General features: G+C 37.3%; 1 protein-coding gene across 5 annotated transcripts in view; it reads left to right on the forward strand.

Annotated features, from left to right (window-relative positions):
• Positions 1-13,044, forward strand: part of LOC129039607 (testis expressed protein 56) — a 44,767-nt gene that overhangs the window by 16,330 nt on the left and 15,393 nt on the right. For 3 of the 5 annotated variants that reach the window (XM_054493565.2, XM_063665782.1, XM_063665781.1), the window contains exon 3: positions 12,815-13,037. The exons of the other annotated variants lie outside the window; for them this stretch is intronic. In XM_054493565.2, the coding sequence (XP_054349540.2) occupies positions 12,815-13,037 (223 nt within the window). The remainder of the gene's footprint in view (positions 1-12,814; positions 13,038-13,044) is intronic. 5 annotated transcript variants of the gene reach the window in all.

Below are 13,044 nucleotides of genomic sequence, written 5' to 3' on the forward strand. Positions count from 1 at the left end.
TGCTACTCCACTTGTGTGTTGTGTAAGCATTTAAGAAAAATGTTTAATGTTTTCTTTTTCTTTTTCTTTTTCTTTTCTTTTTTTTTTTTTTTTTTGAGATGGAGTCTCACTCTTGTCCCCCAGGCTGGAGTGCAATGGCACAATCTTGGCTCACTGCAACCTCTGGCTCCCAGGTTCAAGCGATTCTCCTGTCTCAGCCTCCCGAGTAGCTGGGATTACAGGCGTGCACCACCACACCCAGCTAATTTTTGTATTTTTAGTAGAGATGGGGTTTCACCATGTTAGCCAGGCTGGTCTCGAACTCCTGACCTTGGGTGATCCTCCCGCCTCAGCCTCACAAAGTGTTGGGATTACTGGCATGAGCCACCGTGCCTGGCCATTTTTCTTTTCTTTTTTTTTGAGATGGAGTCTTGCTCTGTCACCTGGGCTAGAGTGATCCCCCCCAGAAGTGGGGCCAGAAATCCTGAAGCAGTAGCCGCAAGCCAATCTACATAGAAAGGCAGCAAAACAACGCTTGGGTGCCTGGGTACAAGGGAACCGAGACAGGTTTGGAGAAAAAGACCTGGCACATGGTGTGGAGGCTCCTTCTGGGGACTTGGCACTGGATGTTATGTGTGAATGGAGGTGACTGGGCTGGTCAGGGCATGTGTTATCCCTCTGGAATTTAGAGGCAGATCTTGGCAAATACTTGCTGACACTTCCTACACCTGCTGACTTTCACATATCCCTGCTGATTTCAACGGAAGGGACATGTGTATGTTCTGATCTTGGGGAGCATCATTCCATGCCCCTAATAGAAAAGATGTCTCAAACACTTTCTGTGACGTGACTGGTTCACATCTTCTGCTTGCTTTAAATTTTCTTTGCCTTATTAAGTTGTGAGAGTTCTTTTCATATTTTCAATACAAAATTCTTTGATAAAAGCATTGCAAATATTTTCTCCCAGATGGTAGCTTGCCTTTCATTATTTCATGATAACACAGAACAAAGGTTTTACATTCCCAATTCATCAATTTTTTTCTTTTACAGTTTTTGCATTTTATATTCTAAGAATCTTTTGACAAGTCCAAAGTTGCAAAGACTTGCTCCTATATTTCCTTACTGAAGTTTTGTAGTTTTAAGCTTTAAATTTAGGTTGGTAGGCCGGGCACAGTGGCTCATGCCTGTAATCCCAGCACTTTGGGAGGCCGAGGCGGGCGGATCACAAGGTCAGGAGATAGAGACCATCCTGGCTAACACGGTGAAACCCTGTCTCTACTAAAAATACAAAAATTTAGCCGGGCATGGTGGCGGGCGCCTGTAGTCCCAGCTGCTCAGGAGGCTGAGGCAGGAGAATAGTGTGAACCCGGGAGGCGGAGCTTGCAGCGAGCCGAGATTGCCCCACCGCACTCCAACCTGGGTGACAGAGCAAGAGTCTGTCTCAAAAAAAAAAAAAAATTTAGGTTGGTAGGTCATTTTACTTTATTTTTGTATAGGGTTTGATATTCATTGGTTTGATGTTAATTTCTTTTTTCTATTTGGCTATCTAGTTGACCCATTGGCATGTGTTGAAAAGATTTTCCTTTCCCTATTGAATTGTTTTGGCACTTTTTTTTTGAGATGGAGTCTTGCTCTGTCACCCAGGCTGGAGTGCAGTGGTACGATCTTGACTCACTGCAACCTCTGCCTCCCAGGTTCAAGCAATTCTTCTGCTTCAGCCTCCAGAGTAGCTGGGTTTACAGGTGCCTACCACCACACCCAACTAATTTTTGTATTTTTAGTAAAGACGGTTTCACCATGTTGGCCGGGCTGGTCTCAAACTCCTGACCTCAAGTGATCCACCCACCTTGGGCTCTCAAAGTGCTGGGATTACAGGCATGAGCCACTGTACCCAGCCTGTTTTGGCACATTCATAAAAAATGAATTTCCACATATATTTGAGTGTGTGTCTGGATCCTATTTTGCTCCATTTATCTATATGTCTTTGTGCAAACAAGACTTTCTTATTGTGGCCAGGTCCTGAAATAAGGTAGTGTTAGGCATCTGATTTTGATCTTCTGCTTTAAAAATTGCTTTGATTATTTTAGGTTCTTTGTATTGCCATAAGAATTTAGAACCAATTCGTTAGTTTCTACAAAAGGACTACTAGAATTTGTTTGGGATTGAGTTGAATCAAGATCAATAGGGGAGAACTTCCATCTTAATAACACTGAGACTTTCAACATGGACAGGATATATTTGCCCTTTGGTTAGGTCTTCTTTAATGTCTCCTAACAATGTTTTGTAGTTTTCAGTGAAGAAGTCTTGGATATTTTTTGTTATATTTATTACTAGCACAGGGGTAAAAGGAGCTTTCCTTTTTCCCTCTGAAGGTTGATGAAAGGCATCTGCTATACTTGACAACAGACAGATTAACAGGAGAAAAGGCATACAGATTTATTAAGGTGCAAGTGCAGGAGAGTCACACAAGGTATGAAAATTCAAAGAAGGGCCAGGTGGTTGACGATTAAATGCCTACTTCATAGGGGAGAGGAAGGTGGGGTACAATGTAAGGAATTTTAGAGGAAAAGTAAATTATATTTAGGGGAGATGACTGGGCCTAAAAAAGAGACAATAGCCTGGGACAAAGTCTCTCTGAACTCTGGCAGAGATGGCAACAAGTTATGGGAAGGTGAGGGGTGGAACTGTACCATGAACAAAGTTTGCCTTATGCAGGTAAAGTCTCTCAGAATAGCCCTCAGAAGAGTACAAGAAAAGTCTGTCTAGGGGGGTGTGGTGATAATCTTTATTTTTTCTTCGGTGATTAATCTTTCCTGGTTAATGAGAGTTCAGACAGAATATTAAAGGCAATTGTTTTTCTCTGAGAATAACTTCCCTCAGTCAGATACAGGAACTTCAGAGAGAGCCCCTTCCTGCGCTTGTGGGAAGAAACAAGGGAAAGTTAGAGAGACCTTGGTTTGGAGGCAGAGTCTAAGGGCTTTCATTTAATTCAAAGCATTCAGCATGCCAAAGTGCCATACTTTAGAGTATTGTTTTCTGAGCCTCAAAACTAGGTATTTTATAGTCTATAGCACCACTGTAAATGAAAAATATTAAATATAAGGATATAATTGATTTTTGTTAATTATGTGGTATACTACAAACTTGTACATTAATTTATTAGTTCTAGTAGCTATTTTTTAGATTCCTGGGATTTCTCTTTTATTGTGATAAGAACACTTTGCATGAGGTCTTAACAAACCTCTCAACAATTTTTAAGCATGCAATACATTATTGTGAACAGTGTTGTAAGCAGGTATTTAGAGCTGATTCATCTTGATTGCCTGAAACTTTAAGCCTGTTGATCATTAATTCCCATTTCCCTCTCCCACAAGGCCCTGGGATGTAACCATCATTACACTCTTTGATTCTATGAATTTGACTGTTTTAGATGCCTCATATAAATGGAATCATGCATTATTTCTGTGACTGGCTTATTTCACTTAGCATGTCCTCAAGGTGCGTCTACGTTTTCACATATTACAGAATTTCTGTCTTTTAAAAGGCTGACTAGTACTTCATTGTATGTATATACCACATTTTCTTTATCTGCTTCTCTGTCAATGAAGATTTACATTTTTCCCATACTTTGGCTATTGTGAATGGTGCTGCAATGAATATAGAGGTGTTAATGTCTCTTCAAGATTTTGATTTCAATTTTTTTGGATAAATACCCAGAAGTGGGATTGCTGGATCATATAATTCCTTGGGATTTTTTTTTATGTAAATAGTCATATTATCTGCAAATAGAGAAACATTTTTACATCTTCTTTTCCATTCTTTTTCTTTTATTTCCTTTCTTTGCCTTATTGCAATGACTAAGATTTTCAGCACAATGTTGAACAGATGTGGTAAAAGCAGACATCTTTCATTTTTTTTCTCAATCTCAGAGAAAAAACAATTCAGTGTTTTATTTACTCTAGGTTTCTGCAGATTCCTTTTATAAGTTTGAGAAAGTTACCTACTGTTTCTAGTTTGTTTTTATCACACATGAATGTAGAATTTTGTCAAATGCTTTCTCTGTATCTATTAATAATGTTTCTTTTATTCTATTAATATGGTGAATTGCATTGCTTTTTAAAAATATTTCTTATAGTAAAATGTGCATAACATAAGATTTACCATTTTAAGTGCTTAAGTGTAATTAAGTTAGTGGCATTAAGTACATTCCCATTGTTATGCAACCATCATCACTATCCTTCTCCAGAACATTTTCATCATCCCGTAATGAAACTGTCTCTCCTTTAAACAATAATTTTCTACCCCTTTATCTTCTCAGCACCTGGTAACCATTATTCTATTTTCTGACTCTATGAATTTGCCTATTGAATCACACAATATTTGTCCTTTGGTGTCTGGCTTATTTCACTTGGCATAATGTCTTCAAATTTCATCCATGTTGTAGCATGTATCAGAATTTTATTCTTTTTTAAGGCTGATAATATTTCATTCTATGTATAGACTACATTTTTTTGATCCATTCATCTGTTGATGGACACTTGGGTTGTTTTTACGTTTCTATCTGTGAATAATGCTTTGTATGCAAATATCTGTTCAAGTCTCTGCTAGTCAATCATTTGCGGTATATACTCTGCTATGGTTTAAATGTCTTCTCCAAAACTCATGTTGAAATTTAATTGCCGTGTCACTTTACTGTTTGAGTAACATTGGTGTGAAGCTTAATTGACGCCTTTTTGCTTTATGTCCTGCTTAAGTCTGTGTGAAGGATTTGTGTTTTTCTGCCTTACAAATAGAATTTGATTTATTGGGCAGGAATTCATGGATAGTCATGCTCTCTGTCCCCTTTACTTCAGAAAACACAGTGATTCTAGTGGATTTGAATAAGTGAAACTGCTCTGAAATGCTATGGAAAGCCGACTCCCCAAGGAGTGGTTTCTTCTAGAAGTTTGAATTTGTAGCTACAGTTTCCAGGAAGAAAAATAGTAGTTGGATAACTTGGTAAAATAATAACATCATTTTCATTTTCTTCCCTTTTCTTAACTTTGGTTTCCTGAAGGAAGAAAATAAGCACGTAGCACATAATCTATTTAAATAGATTTAAAGAGAGTTGCAAAATAAATCTCTTGGTCTAGCTCTTAGGTGAATAAAACAGATTTTGTTTGTGAATAAAATCTGTTGATTGCCAACACTACCAGTACAGTAACCCACAAAGGGCTTCAATGTGTCAGCTCAGTGCGACCTCCTTTAACTCTGCAGCACCACTGCAGCTGCCGATGTAGCCTTGGTAGGTGGCTATTAGAGCTCTACCATATACAGTGGTGCATCTTCAAATTTATGCATCAAACTAAAGACATGTCCAAGTCCATTTTAATTTCCTCAGTGTTTTTATGAGAAGTTTTATGGACCTCCCCCAATTGTCTTTTTATTTGGGGTTATGACGATCATGTTTGATAATTACAGTGATAATCTGTTTCCACGTGATGCTTTTGTTTGAACCTGATAAAGTTTAGTGAAACTTTGTAATGATCTATATGCACTTTTACTTGTAAAATGGAATTTCTGTATGTTTATACTTGTAAATATGGTTGTTGTTAGTGCTCCTGTTGCTCATGGTGTCCTGCCTCACATTTGTGATTCTGTTAATGACTTGTATCTTAACTAAGTTCTTAGTGGTGTTGTAATAGGGAGATGGGGCAGGTGGGGGGTTATTTGTACCACTGAATCTTCATTAATTTGGTTCTTTACTGTTTTGAGGGGAGAAAGAATGTGAAATGGTTTGTGTATTATTGAATTTTAAGCAATATTTTAGAAGCTGTGTGACTGCTTTGATAACTTTTTCCCAGTGTTATTTGAATCATACTACCAGTTATACTAAAGCTGAATGACAATTGTGTGAAAGTTACTGCCTTCATAAGATCAAGTCACCACTGTTACACAGCTGACATATAGTGTATTACCTTTGTGGCTAGTAAACTATGAAGTTTACATACTGAATCTCGTTACAGGGTTATTTATATAATGTGGCGTTATTCAGTACTGACAGACTACATGAAGTAGTTTTAAAATCTAGTGCTATTTGTATTTTAAAGGTTAGCAATGAGGAGGAAATGCGATCCGGCTGTGTTTGTCTTCTGTACAAAGCCTCAAGTGCTTATGGTTTTTGCGTTAACAGCCACGAGGGCAAAGTTTAAGACTTTCCTGTAAGGACTAACTTCTTTTCAAGCCACTGTTTGTTTTTCTAAAAGCAGGATTTGCTTCCGTAGCAGGCAAGTTCCTTGACGTGGAATAGTGCAACCTGTATATGGGCTATTATAATAGGAAAGACATCTGTACTTGCACAGTTTAAATCATTCTTAAATTTTGAACATGTGAATTGTCCCAAAAAATCTTTACTTTTTTGGTAATTTTTACTCTTTTTGTGCACATGTTGATTTCTTAATGGTAAATCCTTCATTTAAAGATAGTGTTCTCTGTTGAGAATATTTTCATGGAATAAAACAATCTTTTCATGGAATAAAACAATCTTTTCATGGCAAAAAAAAAAAAAAAAGAAATTTAATTGCCATGTGATGTATTGAAAGGTGAGACCTTTAAGGTGTGATTAGGTCATGAGGGTTCTGCTCTCATGAATGGATTAATGTCATTATTGTGGGAGTAGGTTAGTATGTCAGAAGGTCAAGCTCCTTTTTCTCTCTGTTTCACATGTGTGGTTCCTTGACATGCTATGCCTTTTGCCATGATATGATGCAGCAAGAAGACCCTTACTAAATGTGGCCCCTCAATCTTGGATTCCCAGGCTCCAGAACCATAAGCCAAATAAACATATTTTCTTTATAAATTACTCAGTTTATGGTATTCTATCATAGCAACAAAAATGGACTAAGACATACCCAGAAGTGGAATTGTGGGATTGTATTGTAATTATGCCTATTTGGGGTCCCTTAAGATTCCATATGGATTTTAGAATACATTTTACGTATCTGCAAACACATTGTTGGGACCTTAATAGAATTGCATTAAATCTGCAAATCACCTTGGGTGGTATTAATATCTCAATAATACTAAGTCTTTTAATCCATGAACATGTGAAGTCTTCCCATTTATTTATGTCTTCTGTAATTTATTTCAGTAATGTTTTGTAGTTTTCACTAAGTATTATGCCTCATTGGATAAACTCATTCCTAAATTTGGTTATTTTTGATGTTATTATAAATTGAATGGTTTTTCTCAATTTCCTGTTTGGAATGTTCATTGCTAGTATTTATTTATCTTTAATATTTATTTTTTCCTTCTTTCTGCTAGTTTGGTTTTAGTTTGTTCTTTTTCTAGTTTCTTATGGTATAAAACTAGGCTGTTGATTTGAAATCTGTTTTTTTTTAATGTGTTTGCAGCTGCAAATTTCCATTTTAGTACTGCTTTCACATCCTCCCGTAAGTTTTGGTTTGTCGTGTTTTCATTTGTGTCAAGATATTTTAAATTTTTTCTTTGTGATTTTTCTTGACCCATTGGTTATTTAAAAGTGTGTTAATTTCTACATACTTGTGAATTGTCCAGGTTTTTGTTGTTAACTTCTAGTTTCATTTCATTGTGATCAGAAATGATATTTTGTATTTCAATTTTTAAATCATTAAGATGTCCTGTGGCTTAACATATGGAAAATGCTCCATGTGCACTTAAAAAATACATATTCCGTTGTCATTAAGTATAGTGTACTGTATGTGTCTGTTGGGTCCAGTGGGTCTATAGTGTTTTCTAAGTCCTATATTCCCCTATGATCTTCTGCCTGGTTCTCTATCCACCGAAGAAAGTGGAGGTATTGAAGTTTTCTACTATTATTATAGAGCCATTTATTCTTCAATTCTGTCAATGTTTGCTTCATATATTTTGGAGCTCTAATATTTAGTGCATATGTTTATAATCATCATATCTTCTTGGTAAATTGAGACTTTTAGCATTATATTATGTCTGTCTTTGTCTCTTTTAACAGTTTTTGACTTAAAGTCTATTTTGTCAATTAGTATAGCCATTTCTGCTCTCTTTTTATTACTATTGGCATAGAATATCTTTTTCATCCTTCCACTTTCACCCTACTCATATCCTTAGATCTAAAGTGAGACTCTTTTAGACAGTCTATAGTTGATCCTGGTTTTATATCCACTCTGCCAACTTATGATTTTTGATATGTTTGCAATCCAATTACATTTAAATTGCTGAAAGGAAAGCAATTAGTTTTGCCATTTTGTTGTTTTCTCTGTCCCTTACAGGTTTTTTTCTCCATTTCCTTGATTACTGCCTTCCTTCATGTTTAAAGTTGTTATAATGACATATTTTGATTCCTTTCTCACTTCTGCTTGCGTATATTTTCTTGGTGTTTACCATGGGCATTACATATAACATCCTAGAGTTATGATGATCTATCTTAATTGATACCAACTTAACTTCAATTGCATATAAAAACTCTACTTTCTTAAAGCTTTTCTCCCCTTATGTTATTGATGTCACAAATTATACCGTTTAATATTATATATTCATTAACATAGATTCATAATTATTTTATGCAATTGTCTCTTAAATCCTGTAGAAAATCAAAAGTGGAGTTATAAACCAAAATTACATTAATAGTGTTTTTATATTTGTTCATATATTTACTTTTACTGCAGAACTTTATATTTTCATCTGTCTTCCAGTTACTATCTAGCATTATTTCATTTCAAACTGAAGGACTTCCTTTAACATTTCTTGTAGGGCAGGTGTAGTAATAATAAATTCCCTCCGCTTTTGTTTTTATGGGAATGTCTTGATTTCTCCCTCATTTTTGAAGAAACATTTTACCAGGTATAGAACTCTCAGTTGACAGTTTTTTTTTTTTTAATTTTCAGCACTTTAAATATATCATCCCACTGCATCTAGTCTCCAAGATTCTTGCTGAAATAATACTCTGATAGTCTTATCGCAGATCTCTTGTACATAGTCACTTTTCTCTTGATGCCTTCCAAGATTCTCTTTATCTTGCATTTTTGTCAGCTTTGATTATGTGTCTTCGTATGGGTCTCTTCAGGTTTGTCCTACTTGGAGACCATTGAGGTTGGATTTGTACATCCATGTTTTTCCTCATATTTCGCAGGTTTTCAGCTATTTTATTCAAATAGTCTCTCTTCTCATTTTTCTCACCTCCTTCTGGGACTCCCATTATGTATATATTGGTCAGTGTGATGGTATCTCATAAGTCCCTAAGCCTCTGTTCACTTTATTTTTTCTACTGTATGCTTCTCAAATTCAATAATTTCAAATGAGCTGTTTTCAAATTTGCTTATTCTTTCTTCTACTTATTTGAGTTTGCTGTTGAACTCCTCTAATAAAATTTTCAAATCAGTTATTATACTTTTCAGCTCAATAATTTTTTTTTATAATTTATTTGTTGATATTCTCATTTTGTTCATATGTTTTCTTGACTTTCCTTTGTTCTTTGTCATTTTTCTACAGTTCTGGGAGTACATTTGACAGTTGTGGATTTTTTTGTTGTTGTTTTGAGACAGAGTCTCACTGTGTTGCCCAGGCTGGAGCACAGTCATGTGATCTTGGCTCACTGCAACCTCTGCTTCCTGGGTACCAGTGATTCTCATGCCTCAGCTTCCTGAGTAGCTGGGATTACAGGTGTGCAGCACCATGCTCTGCTGATTTTTTTGTATTTTTACTAGAGATGGGGTTTCACTATGTTGGCCAGGCTAGTCTCAAACTCCTGGCCTCAAGTGATCTGACTGCCTTGGCCTCCCAAAGTGCTGGGATTATAGGCATGAGCCATCGCACCTGGATGACAGTTGTTTTAAAGTCTAGTAAGCCTGATGCCTGTGTTTCTTCCAAAACTGTTTCTGGAGATGTGTTTTGTTCATTTGAATGGGCCATCTTTCCCTGGTTCTTTGCATGCCTTATGATCTTTTTTTTTAAATTGGGTATTTAAAAAAAATATGGCCACTCTCCCAGTCTTTGCAGACTGGCATGTAAGACCTCACTAATTTGTAAGCCCATGAGATCTTCACTAATCTGAGATTAGTCCAGGTCTTCTCAGGTCTTTTCTAGGCATGCTTCCTTCCTGTGAATGTGTGTGTGCTCCCTGTCCCCATCACAGGTGATTTTAAAGGTCTTCATTTCCTAAACAGTCTCACTGCAGCTTTTTCTTAGGGCCTTAGATATCTATTGCATTTCCTCTGTAATCTCCTGCCCTCAGAAGTCCACAGGGCAGCAATCCTGTGTAGTTTTCATGTGCTGCATTGCTCACCACTGCCTTCTGTGGCTTCCAGCCTGAAATCAAAACTATTTGCTGTTTCCGGTCTGATATCTGAGTTGGACATTACAGACACCAGTTCTGTAGGCAGCCCACAGACAGGCCAGGATGCTGCAACAAGTTTCACTCTGCTCCTTCTGTCCTGAGGGAGGGAACAAGATTGGGCCAATTGCTTCTGATTGCACCACACAGGGAAGTGGGCAAGAGCAAATATTACAAAAATTCCTACTTTTTTTTTTTTTTTTTAAGACGGAGTGTCACTCTGTCACCCAGGCTGTAGTATAGTGGCACAATCTTGGCTCACGGCAGCCTCCACCTCCCAGGTTCAAGCGATTCTCCTGCCTCAGCCTCCTGAGTAGCTGGGGCTACAGGCGTGTGCCACCACGCCTGGCTAATTTTTTGTATTTTTGGTAGAGACAGGGTTTCACCATGTTGGCCAGGCTGGTCTCGGACTCCTGACCTCGTGATCTACCCGCTTTGGCCTCCCAAAGTGCTGGGATTACAGGCGTGAGCCACTGCGCCCGGCCAATTCCTACCGTTTTTCAGGTGACTTTCTTGATTGGGCATTCACTGGTTTGCTGGAGATATTTGACTAGTTTCCAGAACTCATAAAGTTACTTTAGTCAGTCTGTATTTATTTGATGTTTCCATGGGAGTATGAGGGCCTAGAACTTCCTCTTTTGTTATCTTGCTGATATCACTGTTTATTCATTTTTTCCTTGTTTCCTTATCTCTGTTCTTCGTATTAAATTCTATTGATATATCTTCAAGTTTCATTGACTCCTTCCTTTTTCATCTAGTTTGCATCTAGTGAGTCTCTTCAGTGAATTTTTATTTTTTACAATTTTAGCTCTAAATTTTGTTTTGTTCTTTTCAACATTTCTCTTTTGAAAATTCATATATTTTAAAATCACTTCTTGACCTCATGGGATGTAGTAATAAGAACTAAAGACTGTGTGTGACAATTCAAAAGTCCAGGTCATCTCAGGACTGACATGTGCAGATTGTCTATTTCACCCAAGTGTTCACATTTCCATGTTTTTCTTTATGTCACATAATTTTGTAAATATTATGTCATACGGATCCTGGATCCATATGACAGCTTCTTCTTAGGGCCTTAGATATTCTATTGTATGGATGGATCCAATATTATGTCATATGGATCCTGGATATTTACTATATTTACTATATTGTGGCATTGGATGGAAGTCATGTTTTTGTGGATCATGTTACAATCATCTGGAAAATGCTGTTTTTGTTTTAGCAAGAAATCAATCTGGTTAGGTTCAGACTACAAGCTGTCTTGATCTTCTGTGGGTGGTGGTTAAAATCCCAGTACACTTCGCAAAGCCTTTGCTATGCTGGTTTGAATCTGTCTCACTTATGAATCAGACTTATCTAGGTTCATATGCAGAATTAGAGCTTCTTTCTCTGGCTCTGGGATTCTCTTCTTGCTTTCACTCTTTAGCCCCCAGAGGGCCCTTTTCCTTTTCAAGGTGTTTTTGTTTTCCTCAACTTCTATTTGGCTGGCCACTCCATGGTCACCGCAGCACTGCTCCACAATAGGGGTGTGCCTCTGAAGCAGAAGTATTAGGCTGGTGCAAAAGTAATTGCAGTTTTTGCCATTACTTCTAATACCATGCTCAGGAGATAGATTCCAGCAATTGTGTTTATTTCTTGTAATCTGGGAAACTTATCCTTGTGCAGTTGCTTCTCTGTATTTTGACACCCTTTCACAATCCACCTGCTTTTGATTAATTTCAGCATGCTCAAGTAGTTCTTTTTCATATTTCTTCTAGAGATTTTAGTTGTAATTTGTGGGAGGAATGGGCAGTGGGAGGAATGGGCAGTAGCTGGCTTGTGCTGCCATCGTGGAATGAGAACTCTGCCTGGATTTTTATGTTCATTTTGACATTTACTGGGAGTTTGACTCTGGAGAAGCTAGTTTAATCTCCATGCCTTGGGATGCCTACTTGAAAATCAGTAGTAGCAACAGACCTACCTCATTTTTAATTTTTGGCATTGTTTTTGGTGGATAAAATATGATAATGGGCATTAAGCACCAGTAACTGCTCAATTGAAACTAATGCTTATTTCTATTCTTATATTTTCTATAAATTCTGAACATCTTGGATTATAATTACTGGAATACAAAATTTAGAACTAAAAAGTTAAGAGATTTGGTGAGTTAGCTGACTTTGACCTTGAAGGAAAGGTCAAAAGGAAGACTAAGAAGAGCAAAATATCCCATCCTTTTCTGTAGCCCGTGGAATTACACCCTCAGTCCTTGTCAAGTGATAGCTATGAAATCAAAACAGGGTGTTGCAAGGACAATCAAGGCAGCTTGCAGGTATGCCTTTCATAAAGTACCACATTAAACAAGAAGGGGACTCTAACAAATAAGAAAACAATTACTCATACAGAGCATTGCTTTCCAATGGAATGACTCAGTTTTCCCTTCATGCCTCTTTATTAAATTGCGCAAAAAAACCCAACTAAGATTCTTATTTGTTTTCTAGTAATACTATTCCTTTCATTTTGCTCCCTTGCTAGATGGCTGAAAAAGAACATGCAACCCACTGAAGACCTCAAGTCAGTGATCTGTAGGCTGTCAGCATTTGGCCCAATTCAGTCAGTCACTGTTTGTGGACGTCAAAGTGCTATAGTGGCATTCAAAGACATGACTTCAGCCTGTAATGCTGTGAGTGCTTTTCAAAGTAGGACCCCAGGCACCATGTTCCAGTGTTCCTGGCAACAACGATTCATGTCAAAAGACGTAAGAC

This window comes from Pongo pygmaeus, chromosome 5, assembly GCF_028885625.2.
Source record: "Pongo pygmaeus isolate AG05252 chromosome 5, NHGRI_mPonPyg2-v2.0_pri, whole genome shotgun sequence".
Taxonomy (NCBI): Eukaryota; Metazoa; Chordata; class Mammalia; order Primates; family Hominidae; genus Pongo; species Pongo pygmaeus.